We start from the raw sequence: 18,172 nt of genomic DNA, 5'->3' as shown, positions 1-18,172 counted from the left end.
GAAGGTCCTCATGCTATTTGCTCAAAAACCCTTGCTGGAATCGACCTCAAAGCATTAGCTTTATTTCTTAAAATATATCTATTTTCTTTCTCTTTGAAAATCAGGGTAAAATGAACCTATCTTTTCTTTAGTGACACGTCTCTACTTTTCTATGAATTTTTAAAGATTGTGGCATTGCTTTTATTGTTGCTGTTTTTAGGTACCCCTTTCTGTCTTTTATCAGGTCCAGAGACTTGGGTCCTTTTTATGCGTTCTCAGTGTATGGTGTCAGACAGCATGGACTAAATGTGGTCCAAAGACGCCCAACAGGTCAGGCTTTCACCTATGTAGGAATTAAGTGGCATGTAAACAGTTCTACCCTGAAAATACACTTTTAGTACATTAAAGCCTCTTGAAAAAAGTCTGTATAACATAACAAGCTCCAGAGACAAAGAGACAGGGAAAAAAACTCAAATATGTTCCTTATGAACATTCAAGGGATGTTTTTTCCAATTTTAATAATTTTAGGAATAACTGTAGTAAAGGTATTCTACAAAATAGAGCACCAGATTTCCACCACTGAAATGGAAGTATTGAAAGGGCTTCTTCACCAGTTTTTAAATGTCATAGCACTGGAGCCATCCCATTCTAAAAGAGAATGGGCCAAAAAAATCACAGAGTTGTCACTTCTAAAATATCTGAACTGAAACTTATAAAGAAGAACATTTAAAAGATGGTTCAAAAGGTCTAGGTGCTAACTTATAGAGCATATCTGGTAGCAGATAGAAACTGTGGCAAAATTATTAATAATGTTACCACATAAATGTAAAAGAATGGCTAATTTAATGATGTATTAGGGTCCCATAGAAGGCAAAAACTGCACAGTAATTTGAAATGGGAAAGCGCAATGTAAAGAATTATCATGCTCGCTTCAGCAGCACGTATACTAAAATTAGAGGGATGTAAAAAAGACCTTGCATGGTCCTTGTGCAAGGATGACATGCGAATTTGTAAAGAGTTCCATATTTAAAAAAGAATTATTAACAGGGAGTTGGAGTCATGAGAGATCACCTCATAGAAGAGAGACCCTAAAAATAGCAGTTAGCACATACCATGGAGAATAGTCATCACTCCTAGAACTGGGATGGAGCATCTGGGGAAGGGGCCAGTCTCCCAGGCTGAGATCAGACTTGTTTGGGGATGGGTTCACTGTGGCTCATGAGATGGCAGGAAGTCCACTGAGGTGTCACACCGGTGGGGTCTCTAAGAATCCACCTGCTAGAGCACTAGAAGACACAATTTTAGGGCACTGCCAAATCTCGGAACTCACTCAAGCCACCCAGGCAAGGTGCCTCCCTGGCAGCCCTCCCCTGTGCACTCCCCTGAGGAGAGTGTGCAAGAAAAAACCATTATGGGCACCCACCTGTGGCCAGGCTGCTGTGAGGCCATCCCAGGGCATGGTGATGGGGAGGCTATCAGGGGCCCACTTGCAGCTGGTCACAGTGCTGGTGAAAAGAGCCCTGCCTATTGCAGGAGGCCCGTGAAGTGAGCACATAGGGCCAGAAAGAGTCTCTTCCTTCTCCACATCCCTCCAGCACCCTCTGCTGATCAAGTCTCCAATTGGACCAGACAGTAAGGAGAAATCTTTATGTAAAGTCCACCTCCATTACTGGAGGACATAAAGAATGGGTGGATTTGGTAACCATGGCTGAGGGTAACAAATGATAATGACTTAAACGGTATCTGAAAAAAAAATATTCATTGACATAAAGATACAAATTTCTGGAATCTAGTGACAGAAAATAACTGTGTTTTCCTTCTACATTCTAATCAACCATAGTTACTTTATTTGAAAAGATTTGCTCACATTAAATGATTAATTTGAAGGCCAGGACATTCTATTCTAGATAAAGCAAATTAATCATAAATTAGAAAACCAAGTGTAAATTGTGTAGATTTATAAACACTCTTGTTGTCTCATGATAAATGTTTATGGAAATTGAGTTGAAATACATAGTACTCCATTTTGAACTACTCTTTGTTTTGAAGATTTGTAGCTCCTTTTTTTTTTTCTTTTTTTTTTTTTTTTTGGTCAAATTCAGTAGGCACATCACAGACTTCACAGGTGAAAGGATGATCAGATCAAGAGCTTATCTTGTTGAGCTGGGAATGTTTCTGGACTATCACTTGTAATTTAAAATCCACTGAAATCAAAACTCTCTATAGTACCAGTTTTGATTTTAAGATATGAGATGATAGCTGTTTCCTCTCTCTGAAATACTTTGAAACTGTATACTGACACTGGAGCATAACTCTGTTGGTTATTGATAACACTGATTATTACCTATAAACTGTGTTTGTGGTGGATAAATGGAAGTCATTTCAAATACTGTCAGCACTAAGCATCAGATGAGGAAGGTGCTGAGTGGGTGGGCATGACCCATAGGCTTTCCTGAATACAGTTCTGTGTATCTAAGTCATAACCCCTGGCATAATGCCCCCACTCACCTGGTCACTGATCACAAGTCTGTGATGGCCTTTGGCATGCCCTGTGTTTATGTGCAGTGAGAGTGGAGGGTGTGATGGAGATGACCCCCTTGTCTGTGTGACAATAGCTGCACTGAAGCCTATTCTGGAACTTTATCCCACATTTAATCAAATTGATAGAAAAACAGATTACTATAGAAGATGACTGGGCTATGGCCACTTTAGACCAGAGTTTTTCAAACATAGACCATGTAGTACTCACCTCAGGATCACTGAGATGCTTCTTAAAATGCCAGTTCTCCAGCCATTTCTGTGATGGACTGAATCAGACTCAGCACTCTGAGCCCAGGGACTGAGAGTCTACATTCTAGGCAAGCCCTCTAGCCAACACACCCTTCCTGATACTGATACTTGAGAGTTAGGAGTGAAATGATGCTCTTTTTTTTTCATTCTGAAAATGTATGACCATGGTCACAACAGGACTAGTTAAGTGAAGCCCACGTATGTCGTATATTATCAACTTGGGTAATGGGCGATTTTGCATCTGTCAAGTGTAGCAGGTAATAGAAGACTGCTTTGGCTACCTTAAGTGGAAAAGAAATCATTGGAAGGATGATGGTGTGTGAGAGATAAGGTCAGGGTTGAAGACGGAGAAGCCAGGGCATCGTGGGTATCTATGTATCAGGGGCTAACTGAAGGTCACAGCCACACTGAGTCCCCTTCAAACCTCATTATGTTTATTCTTGGCTCGTGTCCTACCCAGATGGAAGAGCGCCCCCTAGGTGCACCCAACTGAGAAGAACGTTTCCCAATTAGCTGTTATCTAAGATGGAAATCCTGTGAAATCAGATTGTTATGATCATTATACAACTACAGAAGTGATAAATTCATTTGAGTAAAAAAAAAAAAAAGAACCCCCCCCAAAAAAAGGCAGATTGGCTGTCTAATCCATCAGATTCTGATGTTATCAACGTAATACACACATGGTTACTCCTAAAGAAATTAGCTAAGAGCTAAATTGCATTCTAAGAGTAATCTTAGGTAAATAAAACAACGTTCAAAATTTTCTTCATCCTCAGCCTGAATATGCCAATATTTGCTTTTGGTACATTCCACCGAGCCTCAGAGAGATGGAGGAAGGACCTGAGTTCTGGGCAAAACTTCATTTGGTGAGTAATAGGAATATTGCATTTTTCCTGCAATGAAACGGATCCAGCGCCCATTGCCTATTGATCCTATAAATAATTTTGTATTTGGAAGAACTTCTTGAAGGTCTAGAGACATGCCAAACAGTTCTAAGCATTGTTTACATTTAACAAGTCAATGTACTTGACACACACACAAATTCAAAATAATTGTGCTGTTTGCAAGATGGTTGTAGAATTTATCAGACGTTGTTATTCATAGTGCACGTGAGAGCATGTGATCTGGTAATACTTAGTATCATATGATTAATGGTGTCTTCCTTCACCTCTGCTGGTACATGTCTGTGACTGCTAGCATCACCTCATTGATAGATAATGTTAAAGTCTGAGTCTGGTATGTTTTGTAAGTGGGAGACTTTCTCTTTTTTCTACCAAGGGACTTTAAGCCAATGTGATAAAAAGAAAAGAGATGACAACAATGAATTTCATCTGATTATTGATCTAAATGTGCAGAAGATATCCTCCAACACAGCTTCGAGGGCTGGCCACCCAGAGGGAGGAGAAGTGCCGGGTGCTAGGGATATTTGTGTCTCACCTGTGCCTCCTCTAGCATGGCCCTGCCAGGGAAAGTCCTGCCTCTAACCTAGGTTTCCAAGAACTGTGAAGTTTCCTGAGTTAACATTGCTTGATGCCACATGGACATAGAGTAGATTGAATTGAGCCAGTGAGTGTCCCCTGAGGACTCTATAGCCATTCCATTTCATGCAGAGTTTTCAGTAGCAGGTACCATCAAGTTGGGGCATCCTGTATTGCTTGCATCCTCCCTTTCCAGCACAGCCAGCTGCATGGCCCGAGTTAGTGATGGCTCTGACTTGCCAACTCCTCCCTGCCCTCAGTGGGGAAACCAATGATAGCTTTAACAGTTTTTACAGGTGATAGTCCTTCTGTTTGCCCTCTGGGAGAAAACGAAAACCTTCCCAGTCAGGCAAGGGACAGACAGTCACTGGGTGTTCACTGTGCCAGGCACTGGAGATACAAACATCAAAGGGACTTAGTCCCCGCCCTGGGAAGCTCATATTCTAGGAGACAAGTGAGTAAAGAGATCATCACAAAGTAACTAGTTCCAAGTTGGAGATAATCCTTTAAAGACAGAGATAAAGGGTATCTACCCCAACATGTGACAGAGTCTTGAACAGTAAGTAGGTATGAGTCAGGGACAACAGTGAAGAAGTGGGTTCCAAGAAGGATCACAGCATGACAGCCCAGAGACCTGAGAGGGGAAGGTGTGATCGAAGACCACAGTGGGCAGAAGGGCAATGTTGGGAGTGGGAAGAGAGCAGCAGGTGGGGGTGGCATGGTGGCCCGTGTTTTGCAACAAGGCCCTTGGAATTTGTGCCTAGTTAGGTGGAGGTGGGAAGACCGTGGCCTTTAAGCCATAGCCACCTGGATGGTCACCTGCAGCATCTTCTTTAGCCTTGAGTCACTTCCTGCTTATTCATGGCTCATTTAGTCCCCTGCAAGGTACACAGTAATACCCAATATATAAATGTGCTCCCTCTTGGCAAACCTGTGATCAGGCAGCAGAAAGAGAGAGATTGATGCAGGGGGCTATCTGTGCCTTTGCCTAGGCAAGCCTTCCATTGTCATTTCAGACAGTTAGCATTTCCTTAGATCTGGTTTGCCTTTTTGTCACACAAATGGGTAAGTGCTAAAGAATACATTTCAGATGATAAGTAGCCCATGAGAAAGAGCAAGAGCTGGACAGTGTGAGAATTTAATGGTGAGGTTTCCACGGACATCTTCCACTTTGATGGAATGCAGCAGGAATTGTTTGGTGGCTGGGGGTATAATTGCTTACAGTTGAGAGAGATATGGCTGCCATTTTTCTCACTTTTTGATTGTTAAGAAAAGCAATGGAGAAGGTGATATTTGCGTTTTATGGACTCGATACTGTTGTACGGACATGGATCAGGATGACTAAATAGCCCCATTATATTTGGAGATACTGTCTATTTACTCTTCCTTTATTTAAAGAAATATTTATATTATCTAGTCTCAGAAAATTTGAAATTGAAGATTGAAATATAAGCTAAAATCAGATAATTCAGCATCTAATACAATTTTAATCTGAACTGGAAATCAAATCTCAGTCAGGACATTCTTGCCTCTCCCCATTATTTGCCAGCATTGATTCTCTTATGGTTCACATCCATGAATCTCCATCCCTCAATTTTGGAAATGCTTGTCTGCCATTTAGAACCATGGTGCCCCTGCCTAGGCTTATATCACACTATTTTAATTGCCCTGCTTGCTTCTGATTCGTAAACATGCATGCTGCAGTCAGATTATCGCTGGTTCTCAGATTCTTAGTTTCCTTTTATTCTCTCTTTGCGTGGGTGTGTGTGCATGAATTTGGCAAGGCTGGGAGGCATATATATATGTGTTTATCTATTGTTGATCTGTGTGGTTTTATGCTTACTGTAGTATGAGAATCCAAGTGTGTGATTTATAACCTGGAGTGCACTCAAAGCACACTTGAAATTTATTTCTGGTTTTATCTTGGGTGAAGAATCACAAACAAATAAATAACGAAAGAAGGCTTTGCCCCTCTGATTCAGACTCCTGTTAGGTGGAGCCGTCAGATTTCAGACTCAGTGGTATAGTGAGTCTTCCCTGGGGTGGCAGGAGGGGAGAGGGAGTATTTGGTAATTCATTTGGAGTTTGAGTGTGTTAAAGGTATGTGGGTGCATGCACATGTGAGAACATTGTCACTCTCCAATCTAATGACACTGTGACAACCCCTCTCTGACACTGTGTTCAACAACCGAGTTTTTAAGATGTCCTCCGTAAATGCTCTTTTTGATTTTGGGGGTAAATTGTGGTATTCTAGATTTTTATTACTCCCCTGCCCAGATTGTTTCTGCTTCTTTTCTGGTCTCTACCTCCTGTTTATTTTCCATACACTCTGCACAGCTATACCTGCAGCCCTGCTTTATCTGGTTGCCTTCCCAATGGAAGCCTCTGAATGCTTTCCTATTCTTTATGGAAGCAGCTTTCAACCAGACAGCCCAGTGACCACTGTTTATAATAATGCTGTTAATGTTTCCTTTATTCTCCTGGGATGAAACCAATAGAAAATAGCACCTATCTACACATAATTTTGTCAAAGGCAGTAGAAGGCCTTACATGTCACCTGGAGAAAACATAATCTTTATAATAAAGGTGTATTTTCTTACACCAACATTTGGCATTACAACATTAGTCGAGACAAGGAAATAACATGCTCCCACATACTCAGAATCACGGTGCATGTGAGCAGTCTTCAAATGCAGGCTCTTATAAGTAGGTGATGTTGCTGATGCAAATAACAGGAATGCAGTGTCCATGGGTTTGACTTCCCACAGCTCACTCACACCAGCACACACTTATCCACTTGTGACTGGTTGATCCATGGGGCACTTGAGATAACAGTAATGGGAAATGAAGCCAAAGAACACAGATAAATCTTCAGTTCACAAATATCTTTTTTTGCTTTAAGTTTACTCTTCCACACACAAGCATGATTATACTTTGCTCCATGCTAGAAGTACCGCTAGCCTTGTCTGTAACATTCACATATGAATCAAATTGATTACTAAAATATGCCAGTTTCCGTAGTTTCTGCTCAGATCTTAAGGCCCATCTGAAATAATTTTGAATTTCCAGATCTATCAGGGTGAGCATTGAGGAACTGCAGAAACTTGATTAGCATCATGCAATACTGAACCACTGTGTCCCGAGTACAATTTTTTTAGTTTATAGGTTGTAAACCCAAATACCTGTGGAAACTAGGTAAATAGCATGCATGAGGAAAGTAGATGGGGCATAATATAATAGGAAGTGGTGGGGACTATAGTCAATCAGAAAGCAGTGACCCCAGCTAAAGGGATGAGCCTCTGTCTACATAGCTCCTAATGATGGCTGCCATGTGGGATGCAGATCTGGGGTGCCAGGACTTATTCATTTTTAAGAGCTGTTAGATTTACAGATACTTATGTGAACTATCCTTTACTTTAAATGTTTTAAATGTTGGCACGTGAAAAATTTGTAACACCGGTGAGGTTTAGCCTTCAGGCTTTTAGTTTGCAGCTCTTACCTAAATCCGTCAGTGCTTGATCACCTGTTTCTGTTCATATGTCCCTGGAAGTTCCTTTAGATGAGGATGTGTCCCTTCTTTGTCTTTGTTCCCCCAGGGCACCTAATCTGATGGCCACTCTCTGGCCCATAAACTTTGAGGGATGTCTGAGTTCTGCATCATCTACCAGGAAAAGAAAACCCACTTTCACATTCTGTCAGACTTGTAAAAGGGGGGTTTTAAGAACTGCCATCTTGTGGTCAGTGTGGTAGCACAATTACGGTATGTGGGTATTTGCTGTCCTGTGTTTTCTCCTTTCCCCCTTCTGAGGATTAGACCTGTTCTCTCAGCTCTACACTTCTGTTGAGTCTTCTCTAGCCTCGAAGACACCTGTCTCCTAGATTTTCTGAAAGCGTCAGCTGGCCAGTGCTAAAACCCATAAGAGCAAGGCAAGGAGTCTGGAGGCAGAGAGGCAGGCATGGGAGAGAGGGGCAGAAAGGCATGGTGTACTGGAGGCAAGAATTCTATAGATAAGGACAATATCCAGCCTCCCTTCTCCGAGTGCCCTAAGGAGCTGTGTGTGTGTGTGTGAGAGAGAGAGAGAGAGCATTCCATGTGATGGAATATCTGCCCATTCCCAACTAGTCACAGCCTATCAAGGGATCATGTTGGTTCACACCATAAGCATTGCACATATTGGACCAGTGACCGAAACATTAGCCCTGGCTGAGACCCCCAGAACCCTTGCAAGACCCTTTGAAGCTGAGGGAACCATAATAATGACTGAGACTGACTTTGAACCTGACCTAGAAGAATGGTAGCTTGAGGTTGGATTTAATTTTATTTAAAGGATATGAAATACTGTGACATTTCTTACATACCTGAGGTTATGGGGCAAAATTCATATCTACTATACCATTAAGGAAATTGCTGTGGACTTGATGGAGTATTTATTGTTGCAAAACAAAGAATGGACCCTGTGCAGAAAGGAAAAAACAACATGTATTTTTTATATATTTTTAAATTGTATTTATTTTTATGATTTTTATTTTTTCTGTTATAGTTGATTTACAGTGTTCTGTCAATTTATACTATACAGAAAAGTGACCCAGTCATATATATATAGTCTTTTTCTCACATTATCCTTCATCATGTTCAATATATTTCTTTTTTTTTTTTTTTTTTCCAAGTTATCTTTGAAGTCCCTTTGCCAGTACCAAACCTGCCCCCTGGTGGCATTTTTGCTCATTTCTCCTTTCCTAGCTGGGAAGTGATGCTGTTATAAAATGTTACAGAATTCTGGTGTGTTTGGGTCAGGGCTACTGGATTCTGCTAAACCAAGAACAGCTCCCCTGAGGAAGGAATTCTCAGAGGATCAAACTGATCTGTGTGTTTTCGCTTTAAACATGCTTCTGTTGCTCTTTGTCTTTTTTTTTTTTTTTTTTTTTTTGTCTTTTCTGGGGTCACACCCACGGCATATGGAGGCTCTGAGGCTAGGGGTCTAATTGGAGCTGTAGCCACCGGCCTACGCCACAGCCACAGCAATGCCAAATCCGAACCGCATCTGCAACCTACACCACATCTCACGGGCAACGCCAGTTCCTTAACCCACTGAGTAAGGCCAGGGATTGAACCTGCGTCCTTGTGGATGCTAGTCTGCTGAGCCATGACGGGAACTCCTCTTTGTCTTCACTCCTCGTTTCTCCAGCAGACTCTTCTGTGTTTACCTTTGCGTCTGCTTTCTGGACTTGATTCTTCCTGCAGTCTCACCATGCATCTCCCTTTCCTTCTCTGCCCTCCCACCATCTCCTCTCCTTGCTTCTCTCATTCTCATTCTCCTTCTCACAGTCTCGTTCTTCCTTTTTTCTCTAATATATTGGTCCCCTCAAGTGATAAGCACATCTAGGCTCTGACAAGCTTAAACAGAATAATTTTATGATTTTCTCTTAATCCTGTTTCCCCTCAAGATATGTCCCTGTCTCTTTCTCCATTCATTTGGACTAAACTCCTGAAAAGAGAATCTTAAAATGTCTCGCCCTGTATAATAGTCTGTGTAATAGTTTAATAAAACCATTCCCATAACTTGGAGTGTTTGGATTCTTTCCAGCATTCCCCCCTTGTGAGCAATAAAAAATGACCATCTCTATGCTCAACCCACTTTTTGCTTTTTTATCCCAGAAGAGAAAGTGCTCTCTGTGTAACTGCTGATTATGGAAATCAGTGTGGTTTCGATCCTGACTCTGACTGTGGATTGTGATAATGACTTTTAAGAAGGTTACATCCTATCCGTAATTAACGAGTACACAGCTTTCTATCTAATTGGGGCAACATTGGGTATTGCCTGTTTGAGGGAAGTGTTAATAGAAAGGTGGAAAATCCTACCTTAAGTTTGCTTTACTTTTATTGTATTGTCATTGGGCTGAACAATTTTCTATTTTTCTTTTTTCTTTACTGATGGTACCTCTCTGTCAATTCATTGGGGTTTTTTTCCTTATTTATATTTTGAGATCTGATGTTTTCCTTATACATTTGAATAAGGGTATATTTAGTTTGAGTTTTAAAGCCCTCTTTGTCAGATGGAATGCAAATAATGCCCTCAGTATAATGTCCTTTTTATTTTAGTCTTGCTGTTTTTTCATTGTACAAAAGTTTCAAATTTTTTATGTATTCAAATCTGTCAGTCCTTCCCTTCATGATTTATTCCACTGCTTCAAAGCTGAAGTTACTGCTCTTTCACAAATCTGATAAATATTCTATTCCATCTCCTGCTGGTTTTTCTGTCATTCATTTTTGTGTGTGTGTGTGTGTTTAGCTCCTTAATCTATGTGGAGGTTATTTTTGCGTACAGTGTAAAATATGTATCTTACCTGATCAGTTCCCAAATTGTCATCATCCAGTTATTCTAACTTGACATATTAAATAATTCTTCCTAACATTTTTTTTATTATGGGAAGCTTGTGTTATCATGTGTTACATTTTTAAAAACACTTTATTCTATTTCTGGATTTTCCAATCTGTTCTATTGATCTGTGTTTCTGTTTCCGTGCCAGGAACTAAAGTTTTAAATGGTGTTGCTTTATAATGAGCTCTTGTGGCTGCTAAAATACTACCCTTCTGGTTCTTTTTTTTAAAAGAGCATTCCTTAATATTATATTTAATTTTTTGCATGTATTGCAGAACTTTCTTTAGTTGAAAAAACATCTTGTTAGGATTTTTATTGATGTTTAAAATCACTGGATATGGAGTTAAATAAATAATACCTCTGCTGCTCAATGTCTTTATAACCATGAACAAGTTACTTAAAATCTCTTTGCCTCTTCTTTTTTGCCTGCACTCATGGCATATAGAAGTTCCTGGGCCAGGGATTGAATCCAAACTGTAGCTGCAACCTGTGCCACAGCTGCAGCAATGCAGGATCCTTAACACAATGCATCATAGCAGGAACTCCTGCCTCCTTTTAAAAATTAGTAGCATGGGGATAATACAAAGCATCTACCGAGTTCTCTGCTGGCTCCGTGGATTGAGGATCTGACGTTGCCACTGCTGTGGCTCTGGTCACTGCTTTGGCACAGGTTCTGTCCCTGGCCATGACCCATGGGAACAGCCAAAAAAAAAAAAAAAAAAAAAAAGGGCACATAATCCATAATCCAGATACAATACCTTTCATTATTATTAATCCTGTTTTCCCGTTTTTGAAGGACTATATAAGCCTTAAGTGCCTTCTTCATGGCTTTTTGCTTGTCCTCCTCCAAATTACTTTAAATACTGTATAATAATAAACTTTCTAAAATACAATCCTGCGTATGACACTCTTTATGTTCCTTTGTCCCAAAGGAAAAAGTCCACAATCATTCAGGGACTCCAGAGATCGGATTTAACTCAGCCGTCACTCCCAGTCTTCTGCTAACCCTCTTTTTAAATTTCTAGTTTGTTTGTTTATTTATTTATTTGTTTATTTATTTATTTATTTGCTACAGCATGCAGAAGTTTAATGTGAGATCTCAGTTATCAGACCAGGGACTTAACCTGAGCAGCAGCAGTGAAAGCACCAATCCTAACCAGTAGGCTACCAGGGAGCTCCCTGCTAACCCTCTTCATGTGCGGTTTCTTCCTGGAGGCCCCAGAGATATGCGCTTATTTCCTCCTCTGAAGGTACATGGTTGTGATGTAGACTTCTCAAAGTCTTTCATCCTCATAATTAAGGAACTGAGGGGTCTGACCCAACCTTAGACTATCAGTTCCTTGGCTTGTGCAGGAAGCATTTCTTAACACTTGAGTGTCAATACCCTCCCCCCACACACTTCTATGATATCTTTGCTACTCTTTCTTACCATAAAATAGCAACATTTGGGGTGAGGAGTGGAAAAGATGGCAGCAAGCCAGGAAAGAGAGGAGCAGGCAATGAAAAGTCACCAATCAGAGGAACTAGCTGATGGATTTTAGCACAAGGCTGATGCATTGATAATCCCTCTAATCAACAAAGATGTACTCATTCATATTGATGATACTGTTGTTGGAAGAGGAGTTGAAGAAAGTGGGGTAGGGTGTGCACTTGGGTTAGCCATGTTTGATCGTTGATATTCCAAGCCAGGCTAGTATAGAGCCCAGTGAAAGATACAAATGCAGAGCTCCTTGTTCCAGAATTAGCAAGGATTTCAAGATGGTGACAGCAGAACATTAAACCAAGCATGGGGCTCTCCCACACCCAGGGCCCTGTGCAGCTGCACTGGTTGTACACCCTTGAAGCCAGCCTGGTGCAGTGTATTTATTAAGGGGGTAGTTGCTACTGTTACTGCTTTGCATTTTCTCACATTGCTGCTATCACTCAGTAGTTGTACAATAAATGTTTGAATGCAGATGAATGAATCAGTGCATAAAGACATGGACTAATGGCTTACCCTTTGGGTAAGGGACTCACATGCTTATAGTGATTTCCTAGAGGCATTAGTTCTTACCTTTCTTGCCCATGAACTCGTCCACAGAATTTTTAAAAACTATGTCTGCTCATTTTTAGAGTGTGATTGGGTTGGTCCAGAATGAGGCTCTAGGATCATCTCTTTTTATCTGGCTTCTAGGAGGCAGGAAGGACAGAGGACCATAGCATCTTATGAATGATCTATGAGGGGAATTCTCAGGATAAGGGCAGCTTGATAAGGAAGACAATTTAGAGAGATAGGTGTTTTAATTGGAAGAGGCCACCTCCTCTGTTTCTCTGTAAATCTAACAGGGTTAGTATTGTAATTTGCTATCTAATTGTAATCTGTTGGCCAAATTATCATTAGTTCAGAGTGAGAAAAATTTTTTGAAGGTCAAAACTTGTAAGTCTGAATTTAGATGGCTCTCTTGGTTTTCATTCAGACTTTTCCTACTATCTATCTTTGAATCATGCTCTTTTTTTTTTTCCCTTTTTTGGCTGTACCTGCAGCATATGGAAGTTCAGAGGCCAGGGATTGACTCTAAGCTTTATCTGTGACCTACATCACAGCAGCAGCAACTCTGGATCCTTAACCCACTGTGCCTGGCCAGGATCAAACCAGTACCTCCACAGGACCAAATGGGATCATTAACCCACTGTGCCACAGTGGGAACACCCATGTTCTGCTCCTTAGGAAAGTATTGCTTTATCTAGGAGGTCCTGGAAATGGTAGTACCCCACTGTTTTGAGAGGGGCAGAGATAATTAAAAACTAGAAATATGCAGCAGAGCTTGCTATAGTTGATTGTAATGTCACCTGCCTGACTCAAGGTGGAGACTGCCTTTCTGCCTGCAACCTGGGGGGAGCTGCTTGTCCAGGTGGTCCTACGATGGACCAGAATCTTGTAGGTAGAAAATTGGGCCCTAATCATGTCTTTCCTGTGAGTTAATAATGCCTCTGTGTAAAAGGATAATCAGGAAGTCGAAATTCTCATTCGAATCTGCCCATTCATTCAAAAAATATGTACCAAGCACGTACCATGTGCCAAACACTCTTCTAGGTGCTTGGGGGTGCATCTATTTTGTTGTATAATTTCTCTTAAAAAATGTTGATCAAAGCTTAGAAAAATTATAATTAAAATTATAACTGAGGTTTCATGAAAGATAACAAGAAAGGTTAAAAAATTAACACTGAATTACACCTGAAGGTTCAACCTGGTTTTTGGTTTGTAATGCAGTAGTCTTGCAGTGCAGTGCTGTTTTTCTTACACTTGTGCCTCACATTGTAAGTGTGATCCAACAGAAATGTAGCAAAACTGAGTTATGATTTCTTCTATACTCTGAGCACCAGAATCTATCAGATCCTGTCTTGGAACCCTTTCTACTGTGTATCTTCTTACAGTTTGAGCAGGGAAAATTCCTTGGATCTAAAATCTTATTCTATAACTCTATCAAGAGACTTTTTTTCCTTCATATCGTCAGTTATTATTTAAAAGAACTAAATTTTGAAAATTTCTTTAAAGCAGTTTAATTTTTGGTATGAAGTTTAAATATAAAATAGCTTCACTACTTTTTTAAAGATAAATCTGAATATGTCAAATATAAATATATAAATCTATGTATTAAATATAAATTTGGAGTTCCCATTGTGGCTCAGCAGGTTAAGAACCTGACATAGGAGTTCTCACTGTGGTGCAACAGGATTGGCAGTATTTTGGAAGCACTGTGACACAGGTTCCAGCCCCACCCAGTGCAGTGGATTAAGGATCCAGCATTGCCACAGCTGTGACTTAGGTTGCAACTATGGCTCAGATCTGAATCCCTAGCCTGAGAACTCCATATGCTTCAGGACAGCCAAAAAGAAAAAAAGAACCTGACATAGTGTTCATGAGGATGCAGTTTCAATCCCTGGCCTCGCTCAGTGGATTAAGGTAAGGATCTGGCATTGCCAAAAGCTACAGTGTAGATTGCAGATGGAGCTTGGATCTGCTTTTGCTACGGCTGTGGTGTAGGCCTGCATCTGATTCGACCCTTAGCCCAGGAAATTCCATGTGCCACAGGTGCAGCCTTAAAATAAATAAATAAATAAATAAATAAGTTTACATTTCTGTCAAATGCGTATTGTATTAAATTTTCTATGTTATTATCATAAAATTAATATTGAATAAAGTATTTTATTGCCTGATAGCCTCATGCAGAGGTTTAAAGTTAGTTAATAAGAACTATTACCTATGACATTTTGGTTTGATTTTGTTACAAAGAAAAAATATCAATGGAAAGATTGTTCCTTTTGTATTATCAAACTTATTTATGAAGCCATATTTTCCAAATATAGATACTCATATTTTACATCATTTCAAAAAAGATATTTTCTGATACTTGTACATTTCTTCATTTTATAGGTATGTTACCTTTGTTACAAAATTTTGGTAAAAATGCTGGTCAAAAGCTAAGTAAAACTTTTTTATGTATGCATACATATAAACACATATAAACACATACACATATATATGTATTTACATATATAATTTGAATGTGTACATATACATTTATTTATATGCACATATTTGAGAGAGAGATCTTTAATGGAAGTCAGAGGGCAGAAGCTATGTTGAATAAAAAAATAGTTTATAAGCCAACAAACTATTTTTTGTTGAATTTCTAATCTCTGGTTTTGGAAGTCAGTTTGTTGCACTATAGAACTCATATATGCCTCTGTATTTTTTCAGGTAATGGTAGTTCAAGAAAAAAACCACAAAAAGTCCCATGGGAACCAGCCTTCCAAAGGGACATTATATTGAAGTTCTGGGTGGATCAGAGACTGTTTAAATGTATGTCCTCACTCCCTTTTCCTACATAGGCCACTGCCACAGATGTCTCCACCTGACACACCTGCCAGCACGGCCTCTGCCTGTCTTCACCCTGTCAGAGGACCATGTTTAAATGGCCATTGAGTCACTGTATTCCACTTTTTAAAGACCTTCTCACTACCTGCTCTAGGAAATGCAAGTTCCTGAGCAGGGCTTTTGTGTCATCTGGGAACTTGGCTTTGTCCCCTCCTATGGCCATACCACCCACCTGTCTAGGCCTCATGAGTTCCTTTCACATTCCAGAGTTCCGAGCCCAAGGCCTCATCTTTCTCTTTTGTAGCTCAGTTCCGGGTGCCTCCTTTTCTTAGAATCCCACTCCACCCACGGTCCCAACTTCCCCAAACATCACATATGTGAATGTATGTCTATGTGTGCACACATGTATACATTTCTTATATATAATGAAAATTATAACGTACTGAGGCTTGTACTATTTCAACACTGTCTGAATACTAACCTTAAGTTTGACCCTACTTGGCCTGTGTATGGGTGCTGGATTGTAGGTATAGTGTAGAATAACAGCTCCAATATGATTTTTGGACTTAATACTGGTCTAGTAAAGTCATTTTCCCTCAGTTTATCTTGCTCCCTACACACCTCTGAAAAATCTCATTCCAGTCTCCCTTTTGATCACTCCAGTGTGCTAAATATTGATATTTTCAATTCGATAAAGTTTAGACTCAGTGATAATTTTTGGGTAAAGAATAAGGATCAATTACAGAATCAGGGAAGGAACCTTACCCAGTTTCCATCAGCACAAAAATACTCAGCACGGGAGCTAAAATACGCCATGCAATAAAAGTAAACACATAAAACCTCAGGTTTGCAGTTAATGGGATGTGAAAATGTGTGTGCTGCTGACACCAGGTGCCTGGGAGAAGCCTTAGCCACTTGTTCTGTCAAGAAGCCCCACACATACTCAGTAAACAGTTGTCATTCATTCCTAGAATTCACCAAATAAATATTCTCTGAGTCAATTTTAATTTGGCAATTTGGTAAAGGGCTCCAGTAGGCTCTTGTTGCCTCCTCCCTGGAGGCTTTGCCCAGAATTCGCATTGCTTTCCCCGAAAGGACAGCTCTCAGTAATGGACAGTATGATAGAAACTCAGCCAGATTGGAAGAAAAGCTGGAATTCTATAAAATGAGTTAAATAAGCATCCAATATGAGATTTACGCCCAGGAGCTCTTCAGAGGTCCTTCATTAAATTCCTATATAAAAGCAGAGTGTGATAACCTTTTTGAGTGGAAGAAAATCCAGTTGCAAAAATTTTATGGGCTGTGTTCTACATGGTAAACTTTAATCCCTGTTTTTTCCAGTCTGAGTTACTATTGCTTACATTTTTATCAGCCATTGATTTTTGAATAAGACAGTACATGATATCAGCCTTTAATTCTGATGATTAAACTGGGTGTGGCCACGGTTTCCCTATGCCCCTTCTCTCTCACCAAAGCTTTCTCTGGTCCCACAGTCTTTGGTGGTGAGGCTCCATCTTCTCTCCCTCACCACCCTCTGTCCAATTCAAGTAAAATGTGTACAGTAACATTCCTGAAATTAGAGAACACATTCAAGGCAAAATTGCATTGCCAGAGTCTCTCTTTGCTTTCCAAAAATTATTCCAAAGTGTTCCTTTAACTTAGAAGTTCCACAAACCTAAATTACTCCCATTTAGTGCCTTTGAAAGCCACATCAGTTTATCTGCAAGGTGTTTGGCAGTTATTAAATTTGGAGTGTGGTTTTATGAGAGGGAGATACTATTTAATACTGATATTTTCTGTACGGATGAACTGGGAGATGGTCAGTTAAGGAAAGAGGAGGCAGAAAGGTAAATTAGAAAAAGTTGTTGGTCATGATCTGGGAGTTATGTGTGAAAGACCCCCAGGAGGAATGTCAGCTGGAGATGGTCTGTTGGCAGCTGAAACTCAGTGGCTATGACTTAGGGACAACTTAGGGACTGGGGATAGAATTTGGGAGTCTTCCACGGAGAGTGATACAAGTTCTAGAAAATGTTATTGAGAGAAGAGAAGACTCAATGAAGAGAAGTAAATGTTTTAAGCAACATCCACTGAGAAGCACAAGGAGGGTAGTGTGGGCAGGGTAGAAAGTAACTGGAGCCCCTGCAATGCGTGTGGCCTTGGAAGCAAAGATGAGTCTCCAGGAGGAAGGTGGATGTGGAGGAAAGGAAGGTGTTCCTGGAAAGTTTGAGACTTCCTACAGATTGCACTTTCATTTCCTAATGTACCCTTAGGACATGAAAGTCTTCCTTGAAAGGAGAATTTCCCTTTCTGATTTTCCAGGAACATGATTTATTGCTACAATGACACTGTGTAACCAACAATCATAAACCTCGGTGATATAAGACAGTAAGCCTGTATTGCTCATACATCTGCAGATGAGAAGGAAAGGGGAATGGGTGTGGATTTGTATTTTTTTTCTTTTTGGGGCTGCACCTACAGCATGTACAGGTCCCCAGGCTAGGGGTCCAATCAGAGCTGTAGCTGCTGGCCTACACCACAGCCACAGCAATGCTAGATCCAAGCTGTGTTTACAACCTATACCATAGCTCATGGCAACACTGGATCCTTAACCCACTGAGCAAGGCTAGGGCTCGAACCTGTGTCTTCATGGATGCTAGTCAGATTCTTTTCCACTGAGCCATGATGGG

General features: G+C 40.4%; 1 protein-coding gene and 1 non-coding gene across 11 annotated transcripts in view; both read left to right on the top strand.

Annotated features, from left to right (window-relative positions):
• Nucleotides 1-18,172, top strand: part of GADL1 (glutamate decarboxylase like 1) — a 345,574-nt gene that overhangs the window by 293,363 nt on the left and 34,039 nt on the right. For 9 of the 10 annotated variants that reach the window (XM_084987315.1, XM_084987314.1, XM_084987313.1 and 6 more), the window contains one exon: nucleotides 3,546-3,635. The exons of the other annotated variant lie outside the window; for it this stretch is intronic. In XM_084987315.1, coding sequence (XP_084843441.1) covers nucleotides 3,546-3,635 — 90 coding nt within the window. The remainder of the gene's footprint in view (nucleotides 1-3,545; nucleotides 3,636-18,172) is intronic. 10 annotated transcript variants of the gene reach the window in all.
• LOC146397236 (U6 spliceosomal RNA) lies at nucleotides 902-1,009 on the top strand. Its single transcript, XR_014825356.1, has one exon. It is a non-coding gene; the product is annotated as a U6 spliceosomal RNA (small nuclear RNA).

Source organism: Sus scrofa, chromosome 13 (genome assembly GCF_054392235.1).
Source record: "Sus scrofa isolate SSC_HxYL_T2T_F1_AM1 chromosome 13, Sscrofa_HxYL_maternal_Yorkshire_Landrace_v2.0, whole genome shotgun sequence".
In the NCBI taxonomy this organism is placed as follows: Eukaryota; Metazoa; Chordata; class Mammalia; order Artiodactyla; family Suidae; genus Sus; species Sus scrofa.
Note: the sequence above shows the minus strand (reverse complement) of the source record. Positions and strands in the feature narration are given on the sequence as shown.